Source organism: Montipora capricornis, chromosome 11 (assembly GCF_036669925.1).
Source record: "Montipora capricornis isolate CH-2021 chromosome 11, ASM3666992v2, whole genome shotgun sequence".
Classification (NCBI taxonomy): Eukaryota; Metazoa; Cnidaria; class Anthozoa; order Scleractinia; family Acroporidae; genus Montipora; species Montipora capricornis.
In genome coordinates, this window is record NC_090893.1 from 5,921,762 (window position 1) to 5,946,411 (window position 24,650).

General features: G+C 39.2%; 1 protein-coding gene across 3 annotated transcripts in view; it reads left to right on the forward strand.

The window, feature by feature from the left end:
- Positions 1–11,395: 11,395 nt before the first annotated feature.
- LOC138024083 (uncharacterized) overlaps positions 11,396–24,650 on the forward strand; it is a 62,884-nt gene continuing 49,629 nt past the window's right edge. For all 3 annotated transcript variants that reach the window (XM_068871172.1, XM_068871174.1, XM_068871173.1), the window contains exons 1-5: positions 11,396–11,496; positions 12,545–12,821; positions 16,551–16,677; positions 21,847–22,216; positions 24,513–24,553. In XM_068871172.1, coding sequence (XP_068727273.1) covers positions 12,550–12,821; positions 16,551–16,677; positions 21,847–22,216; positions 24,513–24,553 — 810 coding nt within the window. In that variant the 5' untranslated portion in view covers positions 11,396–11,496; positions 12,545–12,549. The remainder of the gene's footprint in view (positions 11,497–12,544; positions 12,822–16,550; positions 16,678–21,846; positions 22,217–24,512; positions 24,554–24,650) is intronic.

Sequence of the window (24,650 nt, forward strand, 5' to 3'; positions counted from 1 at the left end):
CAATTTACACCATTAATTTTTAAGAATAAATTATTTGAGAAAATTAAGTGTTTCTGTTACTTGCTGGTTTTTTTTTTGCATACAAAATAAGTCAACTTACTGGAATGAAATCAGGAATGCCTGCTGTTCTGAGGCTTGTAATAGTCTTAATGAAACGAGGAACGTAATTGCCAAATGAAGAAAGAGAAGACACCAAGTCCTGCATGTGATTAAAAGAAAAATTAAAATATTGAAAGCAATCCATGCTGTTGATGATAACATTGATTTTTGATATTAATTAGACTAAGTTAATTAATTAATTAAACATAATGACAACAACAATGACATTGATAAAACAAATTAAAATGATAAAAAGCTAGGCAGAGGGATCAAATCATGGAAGTGTGTAATGCCAACTTTCCAGGGGTAAAATTGGTATAAATGGTGTGGATTTTCTGACTCAGAGAAAGTTAAAAATCTACCATTGGGTTCCCATGTCCTCTACAGAATCAAAAATTTGGTTATTTAACATTACCGTAAAACAAAGTAAAAAGTGAAGTAAAGTGGTGCATTTATATAGCGCCCTTTGACTAACGTCTCAAAGGTGCCTTACAATGATCAATTTACCCCCAGCCGACTGGAAGCATATACAGGCGCAAATTGCAGCCGCTTCTAAGCAGTCCATGCATGCTGGTACTCGTTTTACCGACCTCGGAAGGATGGAAAGCTGAGTGAACTTTAGCGGGAAAGAAGACCGTCAAATATTCCAGTCTCGGCAGAACCGGGAATGGAACCCAGGACCTTAGGGTTGGAAGGCAGAGATCTTACCACTGCGCCAACCCCTCCGCTCAGTGTGAGAACACCCAAAAATGCATGAAAATGTGAGATGCACTTGAAGGGTTTTTCTGTCCATTAAAGACACTGTTCTGTTGTGTTCTTGTAGCCACTGCTGTCGTCCTCTCCTACAGTAAGCTCTCTGCATGATTACTAGTACTGGTGCGGACACAAGGTAATAAGCACACATATCATAATTAATCATGTACCACAATAAAAAAGTACCCATACCTTTGCTTGTAACACTCTCAGCTTAGCAATGAGAATCTTCACTCTTTCTTCAACCAGCTCTACCAAAGGCAAGTAGCTTTTTAGTTCAGAGAATGGAAGAATAAGTGAGAGGCCAGAAATGTTGGGTCCACACTTGTCATGGCCACAGAAAATGAAAGAATGACAGACAATGCTGTGATCTTTCAACACAAAAAGCTTTGTGTCAACAACATTCTCTGGAGCATCTCGTAAAAGTTCCCCATGCAAAGTCCGACCAACTACATAACGGACGCTTGATTCCTGCATAATGTAAGCAAAAATTGATTGTTGGTTAAGTTGATGCAACCATTGCACTGCATACATTTCTGAAAGCAATGCTGTAGTTTGTGATTGGCCAACCAAATATGGTAAAATAGTAAACTATGAAATATTATGCACATAAGGCCTTGTGCATGCATGATCAATATGTCTAATTCCCCAGTAGGGTACCCCATCTCAAAACTTAACCCATACAGGTTGTAATATAATGCACCAGTTAATCTTTTATTCAGGGAGGGTAAGGATGAGCAAGATGCATTCCATTCCTGTTTTGTCATTGATGAGGCATTTGAACGTAGTTGTGTATTTTGTGGATAATCGCTTTCTTCTCTCTTCTACTAATAAGTGAGTTTTTCCACTGGCTGAGGAAAAAATAAAGTGGAAAATGTTTTTCTCACACAGCTGGGAGATTGGGGTCTAGTGGCTGCTCAGTTTGTTTTTTAGCATCTGGCATTACCTGACCTGGGGAGGCGTGGTGGCCTCATGGTTAGTGCGCTCGACTCCGGATCGAGTGGACCGGGTTCTGGGCCTGGCCGGGGACATTGTGTTGTGTTCTTGGGCAAGTCACTTTACTCTCACGGTGCCTCTCTCCACCCAGGTGTATAAATGGGTACCAGTGAATTTAATGCTGGGGGTAACCCTGCGATGGACTGGCATCCCATCCAGGGGGGAGTAGAAATACTCCTAGTCGCTTCATGCTTTACCATTGCCTGACCTGCCCCTCCCACCTACCCTTCATAAGTCTTTTTGATACATGCAGCTTTGCAGCTTTGGTGGACAAACAAGAAAATGGTGTTTTCCCTTGGGCAAGCTGTACACTATCACATGAGATTGAAGCCATGTATGCCAGCTAGCTAGCCAGCCAGTTCAAGATCATGGCATCCATATGCTGAAGTCATATGGCATCATGATTGATACCCAAAGGACATCATGTGAGACTGACACAATTAGGATAGGTTCTCCGTGGTATAATGCAATTAAATTCCCTGATTCCTCTAATCCACTTATCCCCAAAGTAAAGCAAGGTAAAGTGTGATCATTTACTTCTTATTTCCCACAATAAGCTAAGTGAAAAGGTTACTATTACTTTTTGAAACAGGTTTGTAACCTGACTTGATATGGGGAATTGACGACCATAAAGAATATTGAAAGCTGATGTTTTGAGTGTTGGCCCTTTGTCAGAGCCAAGGGTTCATTCTGACAAAGGGGTAATTCTCAAAACATCAGCACAGTTGCATGATAAACCCATTCTGTGTTTCACTTCCCCATCAACACAACACCACAGTTTTCTTAGAAACTTAACCTCTATTATTTTTAGCTTCAGATAGATCCAGGTATTTATGCTCACTTGAGGGGACACTTTGTAATGCTTAGTGTCAGCCCTTTTTCCCATGCAATGTGAAATGGAGAAACTTTTCTTTCAGCCCTTTTTCCCATGCAATGTGAAATGGAGAAACTTTTCTTTGAGAATCCCCCTCCCCCTTTGCCACCTTCTGTTCAGTTGCATGTATTCATAGACACAATGATGTTAACCCTTTCAGCACCATGGGGTTCCCCATTGACGAGTAAAATCGTCTGGCGTTAGACAGAGTAAAATCTATAAGTGGCACTCTTGGGAGTTAAAGGGTTAAGCTGGGGAGAAGAGCAAGGGGAGGTACTCTTTGCGATGCTTATCAAAATCATGGGAGCAGTGCTGTGAGCATTCAGGGTTTTTTTTACTCGTATACCTGTGTCTTCCCAGCTACCAGAGGTTTCTTTTCTTCTTCCTCTGCCATAGGCCATTTTACGGATACGGTGGCCATTATAAATCCATTGTTTCAAATAGCTATTATGGGATTCTAAGGGGGCAATTAGTATGCATTTGCCCCCTTAGAATCCCATAATAGCTATTTGAAACAATGGATTTCAAAATGGCCGTTGTATCCGTAAATGGCCTATGGGTTGAGACTCACTGTCTTGAGCATGCGCAGCAGTTACTGGTACTTCGCAACCAAATCCTCATGTGATACTTCATGTTGTGTTAGCTGAAACATAACAGTGGGATTACTGTAAAGGAATGCGTAGGACACAGCGGGCTCAAGTCACAGTCAGCAAACATATCATGGCGCATGCGGTTTCAAGATTGCCGTCCAAGGTCATGGACGGCAGTCGGATCAAAGTGAGTTTCAACCCATGGCAGTGGTCTCTTTTCCCGTACTCATCAGTCCAGCGAATGCAAAAGAAAAAAGACCTCTGCTAGCAAAGAAGCCTGTGTCATAACAGAAAACTTAATAATTTCAAGTATAACCCTTAAATGAAACCCGGGTGGGTCTAATGCATAGGTCAGGGGTCACAGGTCAGTGTACATGTAAATGTCACTGTGGTACTGATAAATAAACAACACCAAAAGTGTCTCCTTGCCCTAATCACTCTGCAACAATGTTGTTTCAGGTCTAGGGGAAACTTTTGACTTAGTTGGTCATCAATGGAACTGGGGCTTGACGTCTTATCCTGTGGAATGTGACCTGTGTTTTAGACCCGCTTCAATATAAAACACTCACCTGAGATGCTGCATCCCCGGCTGCAGCTCTCCAAACATGCTGAAGTCTGGGTCCCAGGACATTGTCCCAATAACACAACACTATGGCAACGAACGGTCCGCTCTCCGCGAGCACAGACACGTGACTTGACGAAAGATTCGAAAACTTGAAGCCATCATCTGATGGTGTTGTCCAAAAATTCACGCAACTCTCCTCGTCCAAACAATCCTTTCCTTCAGCTACGGTATCCATACTGTTCATAAACACACGATGGCGTACACAGATTGGCCCAAGAACTTATCCTGAATCATTTCACAATAATTACGATTGGCTTGAATGGCGTGAAACTGTCCGCCATTTTGGTATTATGACCCAGACTTCCACGCAAAGTCATCAGCGCTGCCACTCCTTGCCTGGGAAGTACTTCATGTCAATTTTGGGCTTAACCTGTTGCGAGGGGAAGATAGTAGCATACAAGAAGAACAAGTGGACCTTATAAGACGTGTAACGTATGGTAATTTTAAAAGCGTGTTTTTTTTCCTTCATTTTTTTCTTTGTTGCAGTCGATGGTTGAAGAAGGTTGGTTAAAAATGCTGCATAAGAGAAAGTTCAGAGAATTGAAAACTGCCCATGGAGAAAAAGCCTTGTTGGAAAAATCCTTTCCAAAATCAACATGATATGTCAAAAATTCGTCTTTTAATATTTTTGCACAGTGGCAAAATGCAAGGCTGAACAAACAAGCAGCAAACGAAGAGGCAGGGTCCAAAGTCTAGATAAGAACATTGTTAACATGACAGCAGAGTCATTGAATTTTTTGGTTGACAAAATTTGTTGAAGGCGTTTGGAAGGAGGACGGGTAAAAGTATCCGCTAAGAAGTTTGTAACAGCTGAAATCAATTAATATTCATAAGTCGTGTGCAGTGTCTTTACATGATAAAACAATGCATACTAATAAGGAGGAGGTTTATCGATACAAAGTCACTGCATGTGATGTATTATCGACCATTTGATAGGCCAATAAGCTTATGAATTATTAATGAGTTTTTGAAGAAATTGTAAACATTTAAATCTTTTTATTAATGATCTCGATCTTGTAAACTGTGCGAATGCTTCTCTTAGTAAATATGCTGATGATACTACGATGCAAGTTATTACGTGGGATGCCAGATGCATACCACGTCTTAATTTGGGTCAGATTATCCTTTTTTATCATCGACGCAAATCGACATGCTTTTTTTAAATCGTTGAAATGGTTAAAGTGTTTTGCATTGTCCGTAGCCTTTGATTGACAATAAAAATGCTTTGCGCATTATAGTTTAATGTCCTTTGTGCTTACCTCAGAGCTGAAAGTATTTTTACTCTGCCGTGTGTTCACTCGGCCAGCAAGCCATTGTCAAATGCTTTGTCTGAACAAGAACTTTCAAGTGGCGTGCCATTGTCAAATGCTTTGTCTGAGCAAGAACTTTGAAGCAATCCTCGTTGAATGAGCGTATTCAAATATCGACTCAAAGTAGTCAGATATACCTCTACGTCTACATCTCTACATGTCCCAGCACTTGGCAAAGTCCGATTGACTTGTGGCTGTTTTTGCTCAGGTGGCCTCATACACCAAAGCCTTTTCAGAGACATTATGGCAAGCTGGCCACTTCTGCTGGAAAGAGCATACTTACAGAGGACAGCCACAACACCGGGAATTTCATCTTCTACTCTTCTCGAATAGTGTGTGGGTTCTTTAACGACCCACAAAAACTTATAAACATGGAAGATATTTCTGAGACAGGACCTATGGTTTATAGTTCTAATCCGAGAAGACTTGAAAGTCTAACCATTTGCGGATGTAATTGCAAAGGAAGCACTTTCTCCTCAGTGGTTCGTTTAAGAACTCACGACCTCCTGCATGGCAGCCCGGTGCTCAACCAACTGAGCCATGCACCATGTTTAGGAATGGTACCTTGCTTAGTTAGCAATTTTGAGCGTTAAAATAGATCTTTCAGTTGTATGTTCCTGACTGCAAGTTGCATATTTTGGCGTCTCCCATCCAGCTACAAACTCCGCCTGACAGGGCTTAAATTCAGTGAACTTTTGACTTGGAAAGCTGTCAGAAGCTCAGAGTACACTCTTAAGCTTGAGATGGAAAAGAAGTTTTAAGGGATTTTGAAAATGATCACCATGTCAGCCTTGAGACCAATGTTTCTCTATTTCCATTTATTTTATTCAATCTTTCTGGGTTTAGTATTTTACTGACCCACATGTCTTCTCAGGGGGTATTTAGCAAAGACATCTACCACATATTACGCAAGGACAACTTGAATCTCCTGAAAAACAGCAGCTCAGTTGACAGTTACAGAAAAAAAAACTGTCAAGTTACTGCACTACCACATGTACGCAATGCGTTCCTACATATATATATTTTTAATCTAAATATCCCGTATCCTGATCGCTTCTCGGCTTTTTGACTTAGATTAGTTTTTCGGCCAAGGGCTACGGTCAAGTACCATTGTGCTACGTTACTTTTTTCTGGGCCGTATGAGGCAGGCATCTGTTCTCTCGAGAACCAATCACTGGGGTTTTTTGGTTTCATTTTTGAGGAGAGTTTTTCGTTCAGCTCGGGTGTTAAATCATGTCGAACTCTTGTAGTTTCTGAGAACTATTTTCTGACTTGTAGCTTTTGTTGAGTTTTGAATCAATAATAGAGAGAGTTTGAGCGGTTTAAACCCGAACTGGACTGCTGGATTTAAGCTTTTCTCTCAACGAGTTTTTAAGTTATTGTGGAACGTTTGGTACCAAGTTAACCCAACACTGAAATCATTATTATGGAAGTGTAAAGAGAACGTTGGACTGGACTATGAAACATGCAACTATGGGATTTTCAGGCACTTATGCAGCTTTTCCTGCAGGGAGGGGGGGGGGGGGGGAGGTGCACTTTAAGCTTGAGTGGACCTTAGGTTATCAGTCCTTAAAATATGATATCTAAACAATTCTGATATCTGATATGTGTGACAACAATATGTAATCTGGCATTGTGAGTTTTTCTTTATGAGTTCTATTGCTTTTTTAGACTGCTTTGAAATCATTCGACTATTTTCTACTCATGTTCGTGAGGTTTTTAGTTTTCTCAATATGTTCATTCTGTACTGCTGCATGCATGCGTGTTACATTAATACAGCAATGAATTCAATATTCATGACATTTTACTCAAACGTGGATGATGGCGACAAAGTTGTTGACAGAGGCACATGATATGTGACCATTTCGCTAGGTCCTAACTTTTACAACTAGCTGATAGTAATTGCAGAAACAATGACAACTATTTGTTTGAGCTACCTGTCCCAACTAATTGGCACTGGGGTAGGTTTACACTGAGTCTTTAAGGAGAGTGCCAAACTCCAGCCTTCTCGGATGTTTTCTGGCGAACAGCTGAACAGCCTCATCCAGGTTAACTTCAGTTGAATAGTGGATGTCAAAAAGAGCCAGATGTGAAAGCCTGAACGGCTGATCACCAATTTCATTCTTTTATTTCATCCCTTTTCTTTGATTGTTCATATCTTGTCGTATCTGATCTGACTGAGCGGACCTTTTTATCAGGTGGGGGGGTGCACATGCACCTGATGCACCCACCTGCGTACGTGCCTGATTTTAGAATTTTGAGTATTGAGAGAAATGGAGTACAGATGTTGTCTTTTTGTCTTTGCCACGGCAGATTTAAGCAATTTGCAAGGAACTAAACCAGGATTACGGAACCGGACTTCAAATACAGGATGATAAGTTGTTGAACTGTGATTTGTAATAAGTTTTTCGGATGATTTAGAACTGATCTTGTAATTTTTGGATGAATGGAATCAAGGGGGCAAGTGAAACTGGGGGATTTGAATAAAGTATTTCAAAAAAATAAAAATAATAAAAAAATCCCGTATCCTGATAACCCCCTATAGGGCTTCGTTGTTTGCATTTGCAAATTTAGTATTACATAAATAATAAGAGTTTTTACAAGAAACAACTTCAAGTTCAATTACACATTTACCTTGCCGATAATCTTTCGCCATTTTCCGAAGTATACCAGTAGTTGAAGTTCACTGTAACTGGACATTTTGCGTTAACTGTTTTTGCATCCCACGGATACGCCCTTATAGACATCTTGTTGTAAATAAGGCTAAATCTGATTGTGCTAATGATGTAATTTCTCTATACCTTAGTTGGTCAAGTAGAAACTGTATGCCTTGCAATCTATCCAAGCGTGAAGAATTAGTTTTGAAGAACAAAGGACAAGTGAATCCCAGTCCTATTGGCAATATAGAGCGGGCCAAATTTCTAGTGCTGCTTGGACTGACTTTCCAGGACAATAGCAGAGCACATTACACATAAAATGAAAACTTTTGCGGAAGTGAATAAGTGCCTCTACGTGTTGAGGAGCTTAACGAAGGAAGGATATAACCAAGTGGAATTTGATCATTTATTTCAGCTTTTAGTTTTCCCTAAAATTTTGTATGGTTTACCGGTGTATGCAGCCTCCGTGCCTTAACTTAATACGGTGCTGCAGTTCCTTCGCAGATGTCATAAATGCCGTTTTATACGTTATGCTACAGATATATACGATTTGCTTGAAAAAACAAACAGGTCAATCTCCAAGAAGATTGGTTGCATACCTACTCATCCCCTCATGGTATAAGTTGTTGCCCAGAGTTAACGAATCGTCAAAATGCCTAGGAACCCAAACAAGCCTACTAGTTTTGTTAACACGGAACGTTTTAAAGCTAGTTTTATTAATAGACTCTATTTTAAATACAATTTTAAAGGAAAGGAAAGGAACTTTATTTAAGTGCCTAGTTGTTCTAGCGCTGGAGCACTGATTAGGGACACTGTAAACTGAAATTAGCAATCAACGCAAATCAAGTCAAATTTTTGTTTTTGAGGAGAGGGGAAACCGGAGTACCTGGACAGGGGCGTATCGTGAGATTGTGAAGGTGCACGCACACAAAGAATGTTTCGAGCGTTGAAGGCGCTTCAAACTAGGGGGGTCTGGGGGCATGCTCCCGCAGAGAATTTTGAAATCTAGGGTTTTGGAAATGCCATCTCCAAATATTTTCGAAGGACATTTCAATAAATAAATGCGAAGAAAAATGCAGTAGTTAGTTGTTTGTTTTACCCATCTGTAGAGTTTTCAGCAAGCTACAACACAAAGAGTGGTTTACAGTACAAGTAGAGGGGGGGGGGGGGGGTGCAAACTCTGCTAGGCATCATCATCATAACATTTGTAACCAGGAACTGGGGACTGGTGATAAGATTGACACTGTGTGGGGCCTCGGAGGACAGAATTTTTTCTGCTTTCGTCCACTATTACGTTTTTTTGCCGTTAAGGCCTGGCCAAACGGGTCCAAAATGTTGGTGCAACATCATCCAACATTGTTGAATCCAACATGTTGCACTCGTTCGGCCACCTTGTTGCATGATGTTGGATGTTGTTGAATGAAGTTTGATTTCCATCAAAGATCATCTTCAACATCATCCAACATTTCTTTTGTTCTAAGGTGTGAACAAACAGTGTTGCATTCGTGTGGCCATCGCATTTAACAGTGTTGCACGTGCGCGTGCCCACTGAGGTGACGCTGTGGCTATCGGTATCCATGGTGATGGTTGATTCGCTGCATCTGTTTCACGCGTTGCCACATCAGTCCAAGCTACAGAATGCTGCACGAGCAAATTTGAATGTCTGAGCGACGAAAGCTGTATCAATCTCTCTTCGAACAGATAGCCCTTCTTGTTTTCAAAGCTCTCAGGGGCATGGCACTAATGTATCTGCAGGATCTTTTGCAAGTCAAGACCCTGGGATGCTACTCCCGTGGGTCTTCTCTAGGTTCCTGGCACCTGGTGCAAGACCTTTGGAGACCGCGCATTTGCTGTTGCAGTTCCCAGAGTCTGGAACAGCCCTTCCCTTCCTATCAGAGAGAATGACTGCTGATTATTTTAAAAATAACTTTAAAACGTCAACATGGCGAGAGTTTAATTTCTAAGAATTCTGGGTATATTTGGTTCCAGACCCTTGAGTCTATAGCCCCAACCCCAGTCCCTCGGAGGGCCTGCTCGCAGGCTATTGAGTCCAAAATGCTGGATGCAACATTCGTTTTGCCACCTTGTTCGACACTCTTCAATAGTGTCCAGCAATGTTGGATACTTTGGCCAGGCCTGTATGGGTTAATGAAAACATACTGGAAATACTCACACAGAGACAAACCAGTATAATTCAAAATTTAAAAAAAATTTGCCCGATTTTATAATGACTCCACTGACATTCATTTTTCAAATAAATATTCACCTGAAAATGTCGCACTGTCGAAACCCGCAGGTTTTTTTAGGCGGGAAGTTGCATGGTCAGCGTTTGACACTGTGCTTTCAAAGCAAGCAAAAATTTTGATGACAGGGAAGACAGCCGAAAAAAACTTGCTAAGTATTTTTTAATATGTCGTACAACGGGGAAAGAAGAGAAAGAGAGAGAAAAAACTAAAACGGTAAGAAGGCGACGAGTAAGCGATGCTCAACGTGAAAGAGAGCCACTGACAGCAAGAGACTGAAACAGGCGAAATATTAGTGACAAAAAAAAAGAGAGAGACCGAATAAAGAGAAATAAAGAGACTAAAGATAATAAATTAACGACGCAAGCAGGTAATTAATAAGCACAAGGAAGGATTACGTTTTTGCAAGCGTTGGCCGTGTAGCACTAATATTTGAACAGATTAGAGTGTAATGTGAAGTGTTAGTTTTCTACCCCATACGAACCCAGTGTGAGCGTTAGCCCTACTAATTCGGATTAGATCACCGCTGCTCTACCAGCTGACTTAGTAGGGCTAACGCTCACATTGTTCACATAGGGTAGAAAACTAGCACTTCACATTACACTCTAATCTAATTAATAAGCAGGCTGGACTGGTCGTAAGGTAAGTACACTAGTTATAAAAACATCTGGAAACAAAAACACAAATAAATAATTTGCTCCGCTTTTAGTCTTGCTTACCTTGTAAAGAGGGATTTAAGATTTTAAGATTTATTATTATTATGCACTATTTCAGAAAATACATGGTGGATATAACAATTAAAGAAAGAAGGAAATAGACTAATTATACTTGAGTGAGAAAAAGTGGAAAAGTGCGTAGTGCCTATAGTAGGAAATGTTTTCGAGCTGGCCACTACCACAGGAATTAGATGAAAGGAAAAAAACTATACTGTATATTATGTTAAACATGTCAACGGTGTGCATACGCAAATTAATTGAACGGATGCGGAACAAAACTCCTGTTCAGAGTTGCCATTACAACTTTCCAAGATCTCATATTGGGTTGATTATTTGCATTTCGTTCTGCTCCGTCCGAACAAACATCAAATAGTCGGACATGCGCATTAGAGTATTCCAAGCGTTTTTATAAGGGGACCAAGGAAGAATGCGTGCGCATACGAGGAAATTGGTAACAGACCAATTGTGGGAAGGTACACTGCTCCACACTCATGTGATCGTTGCGCGACTTGCTATAAAGTCCAAACCTCTGCGCAATGCGTGACACGTTTAGCACGACTGAAATGCGGTAAAGTTTGCCGTGTTCAGTATTTTTCCCTCTCTAGCCCTAAACAGTTCCTAAAGCGAGGAAAGGTATAGTATTTGATCTTTTATATGCTTCATGTCTTTAATTTCTTTGACTGAGCCTTAAAATATTCGTGTCCTGCTTTAAATTCTTTTAAAACTGCAGCTGAATTGAAGCCCTGCTCCATCTTCTTCCTTCGCAGACTATGCCTGGAAATTTCTAGAAATTTCGTCTTCTTCATCTCTTTACCTTGTTTTTCCAATGGGAAAATTCCTTGCATTGTCTTCCGAAATTTTATGTACTGGCCATGATGTAAATTACGCGTGCAACCACAAACCCGAAAATGAGAAAAATCTAAGGAGCAGCAGTAAAAACATCGTTCGGTAGAAAACTGAGAGCGAAGACGCAACCGTTGTCAAAAATTCCTTCGCTGGGATGAAACATTTGCTTAAAATATTCATATGTGTAACTAGATTATTGTTTAAAGGACTCTCCGATCCCCCTTTTGAAAGAACCTAATGATGGAGTTTCAATTATATATGAGTGGTTTGGTGCCTTCTTGCTGCTTTGGTCAAGTTATTTGAAGCCCATTTTGAGTTGTCTTTCCTTGTCTACCTACCCATAGCTGGTTTTGAATGAGTCTCTACTCTTTTGGTTCCTGTGGCTGTATCTTTTAAGATGCTGGGACCAACTTAGAAGCTGATGAAGTGGCTGAAAGACGTGCTAGTGCTATATAACTTTCCCATATAGTTTAATTTTGTCTATACTTTTTTCTTGCAACCATTCAGCAATGGCCAAAAATAGGACATGACTTGCATTAAATAATTATAGTATTGTTTTTGTGAACAAATTTTGGTGATTCCAATTAGTCACAGCAGATTTGGACAAACCACATTCAAATGCTTTACTGTAACCATTCCTTCATCAGCACTAATTTTTGCTGTAGGACCTCATCTCTGGAAACAATGATTTCTTTAGACAACTTTCGATACCAAAGCCACAGAAACTTTGAAAAGTTTATGTTGTTAACTCTGTTAAAGGTTTTAAAAACTTGCTTTTATTTTATTTGCGAGTTAAATCCAATGTAAATGCATTTCTTGGGTTATTTTGTTGTAGCAATCATGGAGCTGCAACATGGCAACAGGACTGCACCTGGAGCTGTGGCAAAACGGATCAAGAATAGCTCAGGTGGAAAGAGTGTGGTGGTTTTAAAAAAAGGGGATGTCACAATAAGAAAGAAAATTGTGTACATGCCAAACACAATTGAAATGGCTCAGCTCAAGAAACTTGGAAGGGGCCAGTTTAGGACACAAGTACCAATTGATTCAGGCATGACCGTGGAACACATTGAAACCTTATTGAAGAAATTTTTCCCTTGTCTTGAAGGGCAAAGGTAGCATTTTGATTTACCTACTTCATTTATTAGGAAGAAAAATTATTGTATGGTGCCTACTGTGGGTATTTATGCTGATACATGTAATTTCCAAGTGACCAATTGTCTTGATAAAAAGTAAGAGCAGTTAACTCAGGTTTTTTTGCATTCATTTGGTTTGTTCTGGAAAGAGAAGTGTAAATTAAATGCAAAACATGTATTAACAGGTGTCGCTTCACTTCAAAACTGAAATTTTTATGTAAAAGCCAATAAACAGTAATAAAAGGTAGCTGCAACTGTGGTGCCGGCACCCTGAGGACTTGTTGAAGTCAAAGCACACAGTGGCCTAGCTTGGTTTCTTGTTGGGGTCAGCAGAAAGACAATCATCTTGAATGTGGTAGGAATTGGAACAAAATGTTACAGTGGCCAAATTGGGCATTAGCTAAACCTACATGCTGACAAAACAGAGTTGTTCCCCCAACAAAAGTGAAGGAAGTCATAAGCATACTTTTTAGAGCATTAAGAGAGCTTTCATTCAATAATAAAGAAATGATCAGTTATTTAGTGGATGATTGTTTACATTGGGTTCACTTTTGAGAACTCATTGAACTCCACTCCTTTAAGACCTCTTGAATTTCTCCATCCCACTTAAAATTTGCTGCAGAAATATCCAAATAACTTTGCACACCTTTGTGTACCAGTCCTTTCTTTTCTGGTAACCATGTAAAATAAAATTTGAGTTAAAACCAGAACTTGTTTGCCTCACACATGGAATTTTGAGTGGTTTCTTAGACAATAACTGGAAAGTGCAGCTCTAAAACTTTTGGTTCAGGTATGGGTCCTGAAAATAAAATTTGGTCCTAAACAAGCCCTTGAGCAGTAGTAAAGGAATGGATGCTAGAGTTTTTCTTTAAGCTCCTTTGTATAAACAGGGCTTCTGATAGGGTAGGAAAAAATGTGAAAATTATGAGGCACTTTATGCAATTTAATTTTAGCTAATTTGACAGCATTTGTTTTGTCTTAAGCCTGGTTTCCATAAGATCATCTCAATAGCCCCAGTTTTTTCAAATAATGTTCAGGGGCGATCGGAACAATTACAGTGCAGACCAGAAATATGCGTCCTACGCAGACACAAAACGCACATGCGTTTTTTGCGCACACGCGTTTTTAAATGCGCGTTTCCAAACGCGCATTTGATGTGATGTTCATTGTTCCACGAAACAATAGACAGACGATAAAATGAACATTTAATTTCTGTGATCAACTTACCAGAACATTTGAATTGAAGAGCGGTGTCAACTGATCATTGTGAGTTTTCGAAACGAACTTACAAAGTTTTAAATTCTTTCGACATTCACTGAATGAAAAATAATAAAACTCTGTTGTCATCCTGCAGCTGACCACTGATAGTTAAGTTATTTTGACCTTTCTGTTGCCGAAACTGCAGTTTGGATGGTTGTCATAGGAAATGCCAGACAACGGAGAAAATAATTATGTAGACGTAGCTTCTGACCTTTCCGCCAATTCTTCGCAATAAAAGTGCTTTGCCGAAAATTTGTCGAGCTTAAGAATTTCGGGAAAAAAAGAAAACAGCGCTACTGAGGAGTTTTCGTAACATCCCAAGTTTTTCGTGAATGTCAAATACTGAGAATGGCGCCACAGAAGTCGTCATGAGATAACTGCTTTGAGGCTCCGACAAGTAAACATTTGGTTCCAGGCTCTCAAACAAAAGAAGATGACATTAGGGCCGGCATTTTTTGTCACACAGGGTTTCACTCCGTATGCTTCCAGCCAACCCCGCGTTAATGCTCCTCTGTAAAGCTTAACTAAAGAAAGAAATTGGTGCAGAAGATATCTTAAAGGGGAGATTTTTCAACTCCGAGCGCATTCCAATGAATCTTGCTGAAGTAATACAGCTTCAATTCGCAAAAGGACACAATGCCGAGACGCCTTTTGAATGTTACGCACGCATTACAAAAATTATTTAACAATATTCGAGAAAGAACCGGTATTACAGATGGCAGTTTTGTTTATTTCGTTGATTTTACTGCATTTCACTCCGCCGTTCGTCCAAGTCTTGCTCTTAGCGATATTTGTTGTTGATCGACTAACTTTACTGACCGTCGATTTCTGTTGGCAAAACCAATGTCTTTCAAATTGAAAATAGTCCTGTTTTACATTTTAATCACAGGAAAATATTTTTTCCCCTCATTATGTCATTTGTTGATGCAGCGAGAAGTGAAAGTAATTTTCAAATGTCTGAAATTAAATATGAAGCGGAAGCGAGTGCATTGTTGACTCGAATTTCACTTGGAAGCACGCGTTATTTGAAATTTTGTCAAACACTTCACTGTTGACGTAGCCATTGTCTTGCGCTGAAACTAACAATAAAACTTAAACAATGAAAAGACAATGGGCCAACTCATACATACTAATTATCTTTGATGAATGCGCGTTTTTGATGCGCGTCTTACAAACGCAGACGCGTGTGCGCAATTTTCGTATGCTCGTTTCGCACGCGTTTTTTGGGACGCATATTTCTGGTCTGCACTGTATATGGAAACACTACCCAGATGATCGCTGATGACATGGACGACTGAGACTACCTTGATCGCGTGGATAGAACTAACTTCTATCTGGACGATTTAGGTAATCTCAGTTGCCCGGGTTGTTTAAGCGATCAACTTGGTATTGTTTCCATATAATTGCTCCTGAACATTAATATTTGAAATGACTGGGGCGATCCGGACGATCATATGGAAACCAAGTGGAGCACAATAATTAATCCATTTCTTGCTGTTCAAGAACATATTAGAGCACAATTAAGGGAATGATGAAAACATCTGAAATAAATCATTTGTTGCCTCATTTTAAATTATTGAAATCAGAGATGGCTAAGTTTTCTGATTTAGTGTCGCATGACTCAGCTTCAAGGAACTTGTCCACCTCAAATAGCCACTATGTTGCATGAATTGAGCAAAACAACACATCATCATCTACATGAAACATCCCTTCGGGGTAGTTTGTTACCCTGTCTTTTGCCAAACTGTTTACAGGAAGGTGCGATTTTTTTCTAGAAGAAGTTCTAAACTTATTTGTGGGGATGTTTGTTTCAAGATGATCCAGCAGTTTTCATGCCATTATGATTGGTTTATTTGGATAAATTATTTTCTTGCCAACAAGCAATTGCTTACCACTGAAAACCAGCACCAGGTCCACAGCAAGTAAAACGATGCATTGAACTTTTTTCATTCTTCATTCCTTCCAGTTTTTGACGTCTTTTGAAAGCTAAAATGCCTTGAGATAGCGTTTAAATTATCAGAGAACTGATGAAAAAGTGAAATTTGGCTGTTTTCTTCCATAAATATTGTGCAATTTTGTACAAATTCTGTGGTTTTCATGAATTATGCGATTTGTTGCTTTTTGGGGTTTATTATGGCACATGGGAAATCACAACATTGTGTAATATCAGAAGCCCTGTATAATAAAGGGACATCACTGAATACCATTGTCATATGGTCATTAAAGTCATTTCGAAACAATATTCTGGGATTGTTTTGACAAAACATGTCATTAATACAAGCATGTTGTGAAGATATTGCTTTAAGTTACTCATATATAATAGTTATCTGCTGAATTGAACTTTGTAAATGTTGCTATGTGTTGTTGCAAATGATTTACCAAGGTGCTTTGTAAACATCCTGTGCATTTCTGAATCTTAAGATAAATATTTTGTTTTATTATTTTCAGATTGTACTGTGCTGCTGCAGTTAATAATCGCACTGAACTTGATTTCCATGGAATTCCCCGTATCTGGGATGGGTCTTTCATTAAGAGGAAAATAAAGGGCAATTCTGCCCTTTACATTTTTGCAGAGGTAAATAAAATAATATTGCTTTGTTCTAGAAAATATCCATCCAGTATTATGCTTTGGTCCTCTAAGTGTCATGATTTAATTTTTTAATCTGCCATGACCTATCAAGTGCGACTATTGCAATGGTATTTTTAAAACCTTACAGAGATCAGGAATTCAATGCAAAGTAGAGAAGTATCTGTTGCATGTTGGGCTTCTTGTAGATTGCCATATTTGGGAATGCCCATATTCGGAGAGCCTTGTGTGAAGCTTTAGGACTTACTATTAAATTGCATTCAGTTGTTGTGTTTCTAGATCAGAGTAACTGCATACTATTGCTGTTTACAGTATCAAGGAAAAAATTTTCCCTGTGTTAATTCTGTTGCTTCCATATGTTAAATGTGCCAGCCACCACTTCATCAAAAATCTTTTATAAAATTCACTAAAACTTGATGATGAAATAACTAATAGAAAAACAGCATTCAGGTCACATGTGCTTAATTATCGAATTATTTACAGAATACTCATTCTGTAATGAAGCTACAAAGTGGTATAAGCTACTAAATCACACATTTACATGATTTGCATTGGATCTGTATGGGTTGATTCTGACTATTTGAACATACCCAAACAGGTCTTCCCCTCATATGCATTTTGAACGAAAAAGATCGTTGATTGGTGCTTTTCTCACCTGAACTCTGATTGGTTTAATGTCAAAAGAAAGATGGCGGCTAGTGAGGAGAGTCAAAAGAAGAACAGAATTTGTGTTTTAATCATTTTCAAGATTGTAGCTGTTCCGTAAGAAGCAGCCGCAAATTAACAAGCATAATAGTCAAAAATAATTCGCTGTTTTTTTCATGTGGCACGGTGCTCTACATCAGGCTTTTATTCCAATTAAAGCTACGCTGGCTTTTCACGTACGCTTATTGTGCACCTTAGACCTCTGGAATAGTGATCGCTGGATATATAACAGGACATAATGGTGTTTGAAATACGTAACGGTAATGAAGTGATTTTATTTCGTACGTATCTTTACATTTTGGTTGACATTGGCGTCTCACAATAATTGTAATTCCCTAATGCAAGCATTGTTACTGTTGGTCAGTGTTTTCACCATGTGAGATAGTGTTACAAATTATAAAATTGTGCAACGGGATTCATAGATTATTGACCTATTTGTTTTAGCAGTTGTATGTGGCACTGTATGACTCGTGTGACAGCTGCAATCAATTGCAAGGCGGGTCTGTTAAATACAGGTCACATTCTACAGGTCAAGACTAGAAGTCGCTGCTCCAATAATCAACAACTAAACCAAAAGTTTCCCCGAGACCTGAAACAACATTTTTGTTGAGTGATTAGCGCTAGGAGACGCTTTTGGTGTTATTTGTCTGCAGCACAGTGACATGTACACTCACCTGTGACCTGTGTTTTATTTTTAAATTAATAGACCCGCAGCTGCAGTAATCCATAATTATTCTTTCCCATATCATCCCTTCCACTCTCTTCAGCTTGTGGTGCACAGAGAGATTTAGCTCGGCTGGTTTTCATCATTGCCTTTTACTTTCATTAATAAAAAAATATTAATCTCTTCACCCTGAACAAAGTGCCTATCATCTTGTAATTTTCCAAGAGGGTTATTTAAGATAATTTGTGAAGTCTTTAACAATAGTTATTATTCTTGAAAATAATCGTAAGGCTTATCATTATAGTCTTATTGACCTGTCAATTCGCTAACATGTATGTATATTAAACAGTATTCTTTAATTTTGTACACATGACTTTTTTCGGTTTGTTTAAAGCATCATACTCCTGTGAGTTTTCTTGTACTCCAATAATTGAAGTTGAATTATTCGTTTTCCAAACATGCTTCGAAAATATTATCTAGCATTGCTCAAGTTGAGGCATTACTGTCTGAAGATGTGGTACATCAAGTGATTTGGGGAAGATTGCAAACTGGACAGGGGGATTGGGAAACAAAATTGAAGGTGACAAAGCACAGTAAATTTGCAACTTCACCAGCCACAAGAAGCTATTTCAAAAAAAAAGAAATAGTCTTTCGTTTCTGGAAATTGGTAAGGGCGGGAGAAAAGATAAAATACTGTAGTGTGGGTGACTTATGGTCTGTCATACAGTCGCCTGTACACATGTATTTATTTCGCTTCTTCTATTGAAACTCTCAAGAAATAAAGACCAAAATGTGGATGCAAACTCTCTGAAAGGTGAGAAGCCTGTCAAGGAATATTGACACCACATGAAAGAGAAGGACAGATACTTGCCTACAAATACCTACCGGTATTTTTCCTTCCAAATGCCACAGCATAAAATTTCAAATTCCGTTTTCTGTGAATCTTCCATTACTTGCGTTATGTGTGAACCTAGGCAGTTACCAGTACTTATGGAACGCCAAGGGTGACAAAAGTGTTCAAAAATAAAATATGGGTTGTACCACTGAATATGTGCTGTCATGTGTCATAAATGGGTTGAAAATGCACAAATATGGTTCATAGTGAGCAAAACATGGGCACCTTGAAACTCGATAGATATGTTGTTACAGCGTCAAATATTTACTAGGTTAAAATTATCTTTTTTTTTTTTTCGATCTTCGGAGAATGTTCGTAACACGCCGCGGCAAGGGTAACGTGGGACAGGTAAAGGATTTCGCCATTTGGACTTGATCATGCTTATCTCAATGACTTTTTCGATGGGATTCTCGACTATCATTTTTCTGGCTCGTCAACTTGTACGAGATGCTGAATTTGAGGTCATCCAGCGAATTCATAGAAGATTCGGAGATGCTCTTTATTTGCTAAATTATCTTGTCAGTCGAAAGTGTTGTGCAACAAATCCCTTGATTTGGACAGTCAAAACGATTTTTACTCTCTTATTACAGTGTTGCGATCACTCTAAGAGACGTATACACGGAATATTTCTGCCAATGATTCAAGAGAAGATCAACGAGACGCATTCTGCTATCAACTGGAAACTCTGCGCGGTCGTGGGAGTCCGAGGTTTTTAATCACCGGTAATGACGATCAAAATTGACGGGTTAGCTACTGAACAATTATTCTTGTTCGCTCAGAATCCGAACGATTTGAGTGATCTGTGATCTCAAGGCATCTCTCTTTTAAAGTTAGTTTCTCCCTTCCTTTAGGTACTGTATCATTTGAAGTAACAGTAGTCCATCTGTTACGGATGTTCTCCAGGGGTATTTCTTTGGTAGGGAGTTGAAGATCTATGGCCGCAGGTTGACACAGCTCGCGCAGAGAAACTACTGTGAAAGGGCAACCCATTCTCTCACAGCAGGCATTTGATCTGATGACGAATGCGACGGTCCACCTGAGCCTGATTGCAGATTGTTGCTTGATCTGTCATCCATGGATTCCTGTTAGTTGCTTAATCTGGCTCAGAATTCTGTGAAATACAAGTGTATGAAGGAGAGTCATCCGCAGTCTATCGACTATATGCTGTATATCTTCATCAGAAAGATTTATTTTTCGAGAAATGATTCCAGCAGTGAACACCAACCGAATGTTGCGAATGTTGAGTAACAAAACCAGATTTGGCACGAAAAATAATCTCCAGGATGTTCAAAGGACCCACAATAATTGTAATGTCGTGGGACATGCGTGGGGCCGCGTGTTAACGAAGATTTTCTGGAGATTGAAGAAATCAATAATTTCAACAGGTATATATTTAATGCTGCAACAACATATATATCGATTGTCAAGAAGCCCGTGTTTTGCTCACTATGAATCATATTTGTGTAAGTTTCAACCCATTTATTACACATCACAGCACATATTCAGTGGTACAACCCATGTTACATTTTTGAACACTTTTGTCACTCTTGGCGTTCCATAAGTACCAGCTTCAAAATAACTGGTTCCTGGAAAACCCAATTTACTACATTAGGTAGGAACATTAATTGGTAAACTATCCATCCGAGACATTTTGGTTGTGACGTCAGGGTCTGCCCGTACAGTCTTTGCAGGGGAGGGAAGGGAATGGAATCAGGTGTCATCCTGTTGGGGGCAGGGGACAGTATGTTATATTTTCTTGGCGGGAAATGTGCAACCGGCCATCAGTGCACAATGTTGGTGTACAAAGCAAAAATGACGAAAACTAGGATAAAGATTTCCTTTCTGATTGCTATATCTCTTTTGTGTTAACTTGAACACAACTGTTAAGTTAATTATTCTGTGCAGTTTGTTAGAATGGAAGTTTGGTATGAAACACAATTCAGGAAAGTCACAATGAAGAGAAATGCTGACTGCTCTCTACGCAAAACCTTGCAAGCTGCGTTTCAAACGAGCCTGTATTTTGTGACAAATTCACGGTGCCAATCAAGCCTCTGTTTGCTGTTTTTTGCCAAATTTGCTGTTTTAATTAGTAATTTTTGCTGTTGTTCTAAACTGAAGAGAGAGGGTGTAGAGATCGGTCAAATGGAAAATGTTGCGAAAGAGATTAATACTGTGCCTATAATTTCAGTTTTAATTAGTTGTTGAAAATTATTGGTTATTGTTTGCAAGGCTTGTTTGGTTACTGCTGTCAGCTCAGAGGTGTTTGATCACTGTAAACTGTTTACTCTAATGACGATTAATTTTGTACTTTATGCATAAGCATAGTAATTTCCACATACAGTACACTCTATTGCCTTCTAGGGCTAGAATGGGAGCTCCGCTTTTAGGCTTGGCTAAATCTACATAATTATTAATTTATCAACCCTTGCCTTTCCCTGCTTCCTTTTAAAACCCTTCCTTTGCTTTCAGACTGTTGATTTGTATTGGGGTTTTCAGAGGTAAACATGTGACTCAAATACCACCTATTGATTGGTCATAACTCGTATTAATTATTAATGAATTTTACAGGGGATTGATAATGACTAATCAAACATACCCAAACAGTTCTCCCATTCATTTTATATATATTACTTATAACTGCACCCTAGTCCCCTTTTGCCTCAATGTCATTAGTTGTCATTGTGAATTGCTAGACTAAGTTTACATACATGTTCCCTTGGAGGTGCAAGCTTATACATCTGGGTGGATCAGAGAGACAGAAAACACACAAATTATGCAAAAAATATGCTATAAACCACTGACCTTGAGGTTGAACTTTAAATTTGTACTTCACCATCTTGCCTTCATGCTTATGTTGCTTTGCTTTGTTGTCTGCTACTTTTCATTTCCATAGGAAAGTGGTCGTCCCTCGATCTTTGATTCTCATACGTGTATTCCAGAACAGGCAGCACCTATATGGTCTCAAGGTCAATTTGTCAGTCAGGGAAGTGGAGATTTAGTACAGCCAATCGGAATGGGATCACTGGAGCCAGAAATACAAGGTCCTCCCATCACAGGGCTTTTATCCAATTACTTTGTTTGTCACTCATCTGTTGCACCTGCAATGACACCAGAAGTAAATCAAGCATTCCTCTTTCTAAGTGAGACAAATTCATCTCCACAAGATGAAAATCCATTAAATGGCGGACCTAATACTGGTACACACAGCACGACTTCCTACCTTTGTCCAAATAATGCTTCACAAATGTTCCCTACACTGTCAGGTAAGTTACGTTCTACAGTAAATAATGATTCCTGGAATGAAGAGACTTGTTTTTAATGGCAACAGAGTGAAGGTCATAGGCAGAGAGGTACAGGTTGCAATTTTCTGAAATCAAACAAAGAAACAAAGGAACTGGTACTGGGGAGGGTGCTGCTCATAAAGATGATTCTCATAGCATGGTATAAGTCATCTTTAGCTGCTGCTTTATGATCCATGTGTGATCCCAAAGCACAGGAGCACACCTGTAACAGTCAAATCGAAGCTTCAATATCCCCCCCACCCCCCAGCAACTCCCCGGGCATAATTTGACCTTCTTTGAAAATTAACAACTTAGTCACCTTATAATGCATTATTTCATAGTGAAACAAAGGACTACAGTCTTTGGGAGTAAATGGAATTGCAGTTATTGAGTGCACCCTAGCCAAGGAAGGGTGGCAGCAACATCCCTGTGATGCAACTAATGAGAGTGGCTGCAAAACACCCTGAACAATAAAGGGTGGGGCAGGGACACACCCAGCAATGCGACAAATGAGGGTGACAGCAACACACCCTGAGCATAAATGGGTAATTGAGGAGGGTGGCAGTGACACACCCTGCAACATGCGGCTGGAAGTGACAAGTACTAATGTGAGCCTGCAAAGTGTGGTGCAAACCACAGCTGAGATGGTGATGGTGTCTAAGGGGCCGCACCCAACCTGCTACGTGCAATGCAAAGTACCATGTGTGCACCCATACATGTACGTGCAGTCCATCTTTACTGAAAAACACGGCAGGGAAGGGTGGGAGAAACTAAACAATAACTTGTACAAAGAAAGCCTACAAGACACTGTTACTGTAGCATGTGCGTGAAGTGGTGACATTGAGCATTCAAAGTGGTTGATCTGATAAGAGCATAGCGTGATATAAAGTACAAACTGGCAACAATGCTGGTGTGTATTCTGCATAAACAAAGATATGTCTATCAAGGTATGCAGATTGCATTGATTAAATGAAAGAGTCTTTATCATGGTACTTGCAATGCACTGTTCTATGAGATATGAGAACCATATGGTCTCTTGCTGAGTTGATAAGCAGATGTGAAAGTGCTCCTCTTAGTTAACTCTATTTTACAAGTAAAATGGCCATTATTGTTCAAATTCCCCCCTTCCTGAGCCAAAATGCCAGTCAAATGCCCCATCCTTGGTCCATTGTCATAGGTGACGAAATGCACCCACTCCAGGGAAAATTTTTTAAAAGTTACAATATTTCTCTATGTGGTACCTTTTTAATGTTCTTGAAGCCAGGTCTGCAGATAGGTTGCAATAGACAGCACAGTATTTATACTATCATTCTGTAAGTTCTGCTTTATAACTGTATATACATTGTAAAAGGAAAGCAACATTTATCACAGTTGACGAATTTTGATCACGAATCATTAAACCTAATTTACTGACTTAACAAACATTTATTAACTATTAGTGGGTATAAATGCAAACTTGAAAATTTATGTAGTCTTTTAATGGAGGATAAATTATTTTAAAGAATACCTGAAGTTAAACCTTTTTATATCTCTGTTTCCACTGAAAGAAGTAATCTTTGTTTTTTCCTCAATATTATTGTCTTCAACAATCTTGTCCTTAATATTGTCATTATATTAGCATTCCGTTGATGCAGATCAACTATCATGCAAAGTATAAATGCAAACTTGAGGAATTTGTGAAATTTTCCCTGTGGAAGACTGTCTGATTATCAAATTCCATCTCCATCCCACAACAGCAAAGGTGTGAAATGCCCGGGGTATGCTCCGGGTGGTGGTGGTGGTGGTGGTGGTGGTGAAGCTTCATTGTGACAGATACATTATCGTCGTCATCATCATCATCACCACTAATCACCATTAGTCTGCTTCATTTTGGGACTCTGATGAATTTGGTGATTTTGCCGTTTTAGCAGTACTCCAAAAAATACTGTAGATCTAGATAATTATTATTATTGCTTGGGAAGGCTACATCTGATAGAATCTAAATTTAATTACTTGTATTATGAAATATGAGATTTATCGCATAATTTTGCTTTTTTTTGGCAAACAGTTAGCCAATAGTTTTCAAATTAGTGTTTTTTTTTAATTGCTATTACAAATTATTGTTGAAGTGGCTCAAAGTTGGTTGTAATATGGTCATGAAACCCTTGAAAGCTAGAAGGGTCAGCCTCCTTCAAAAACAAGAATGGGATTTTACCCCTTGTGCTTGAAATCCCTTTCAATTTTTGTCACATTATGAAGAGTTGATGTTGTTAAAATGGTAACAAACTTTTCTTTGCAGATTCATGGCATCAAGAACTCTCAGAACTAGACTCGGCAAATGTAAGGTTTTTTTTTTTGATTTGTGAGTTGTTCAGAAAAAAGTTCTGTCTGTGTAGTACCATGCACTAAACACAAACATTTGGTTTGACAAAAAGTT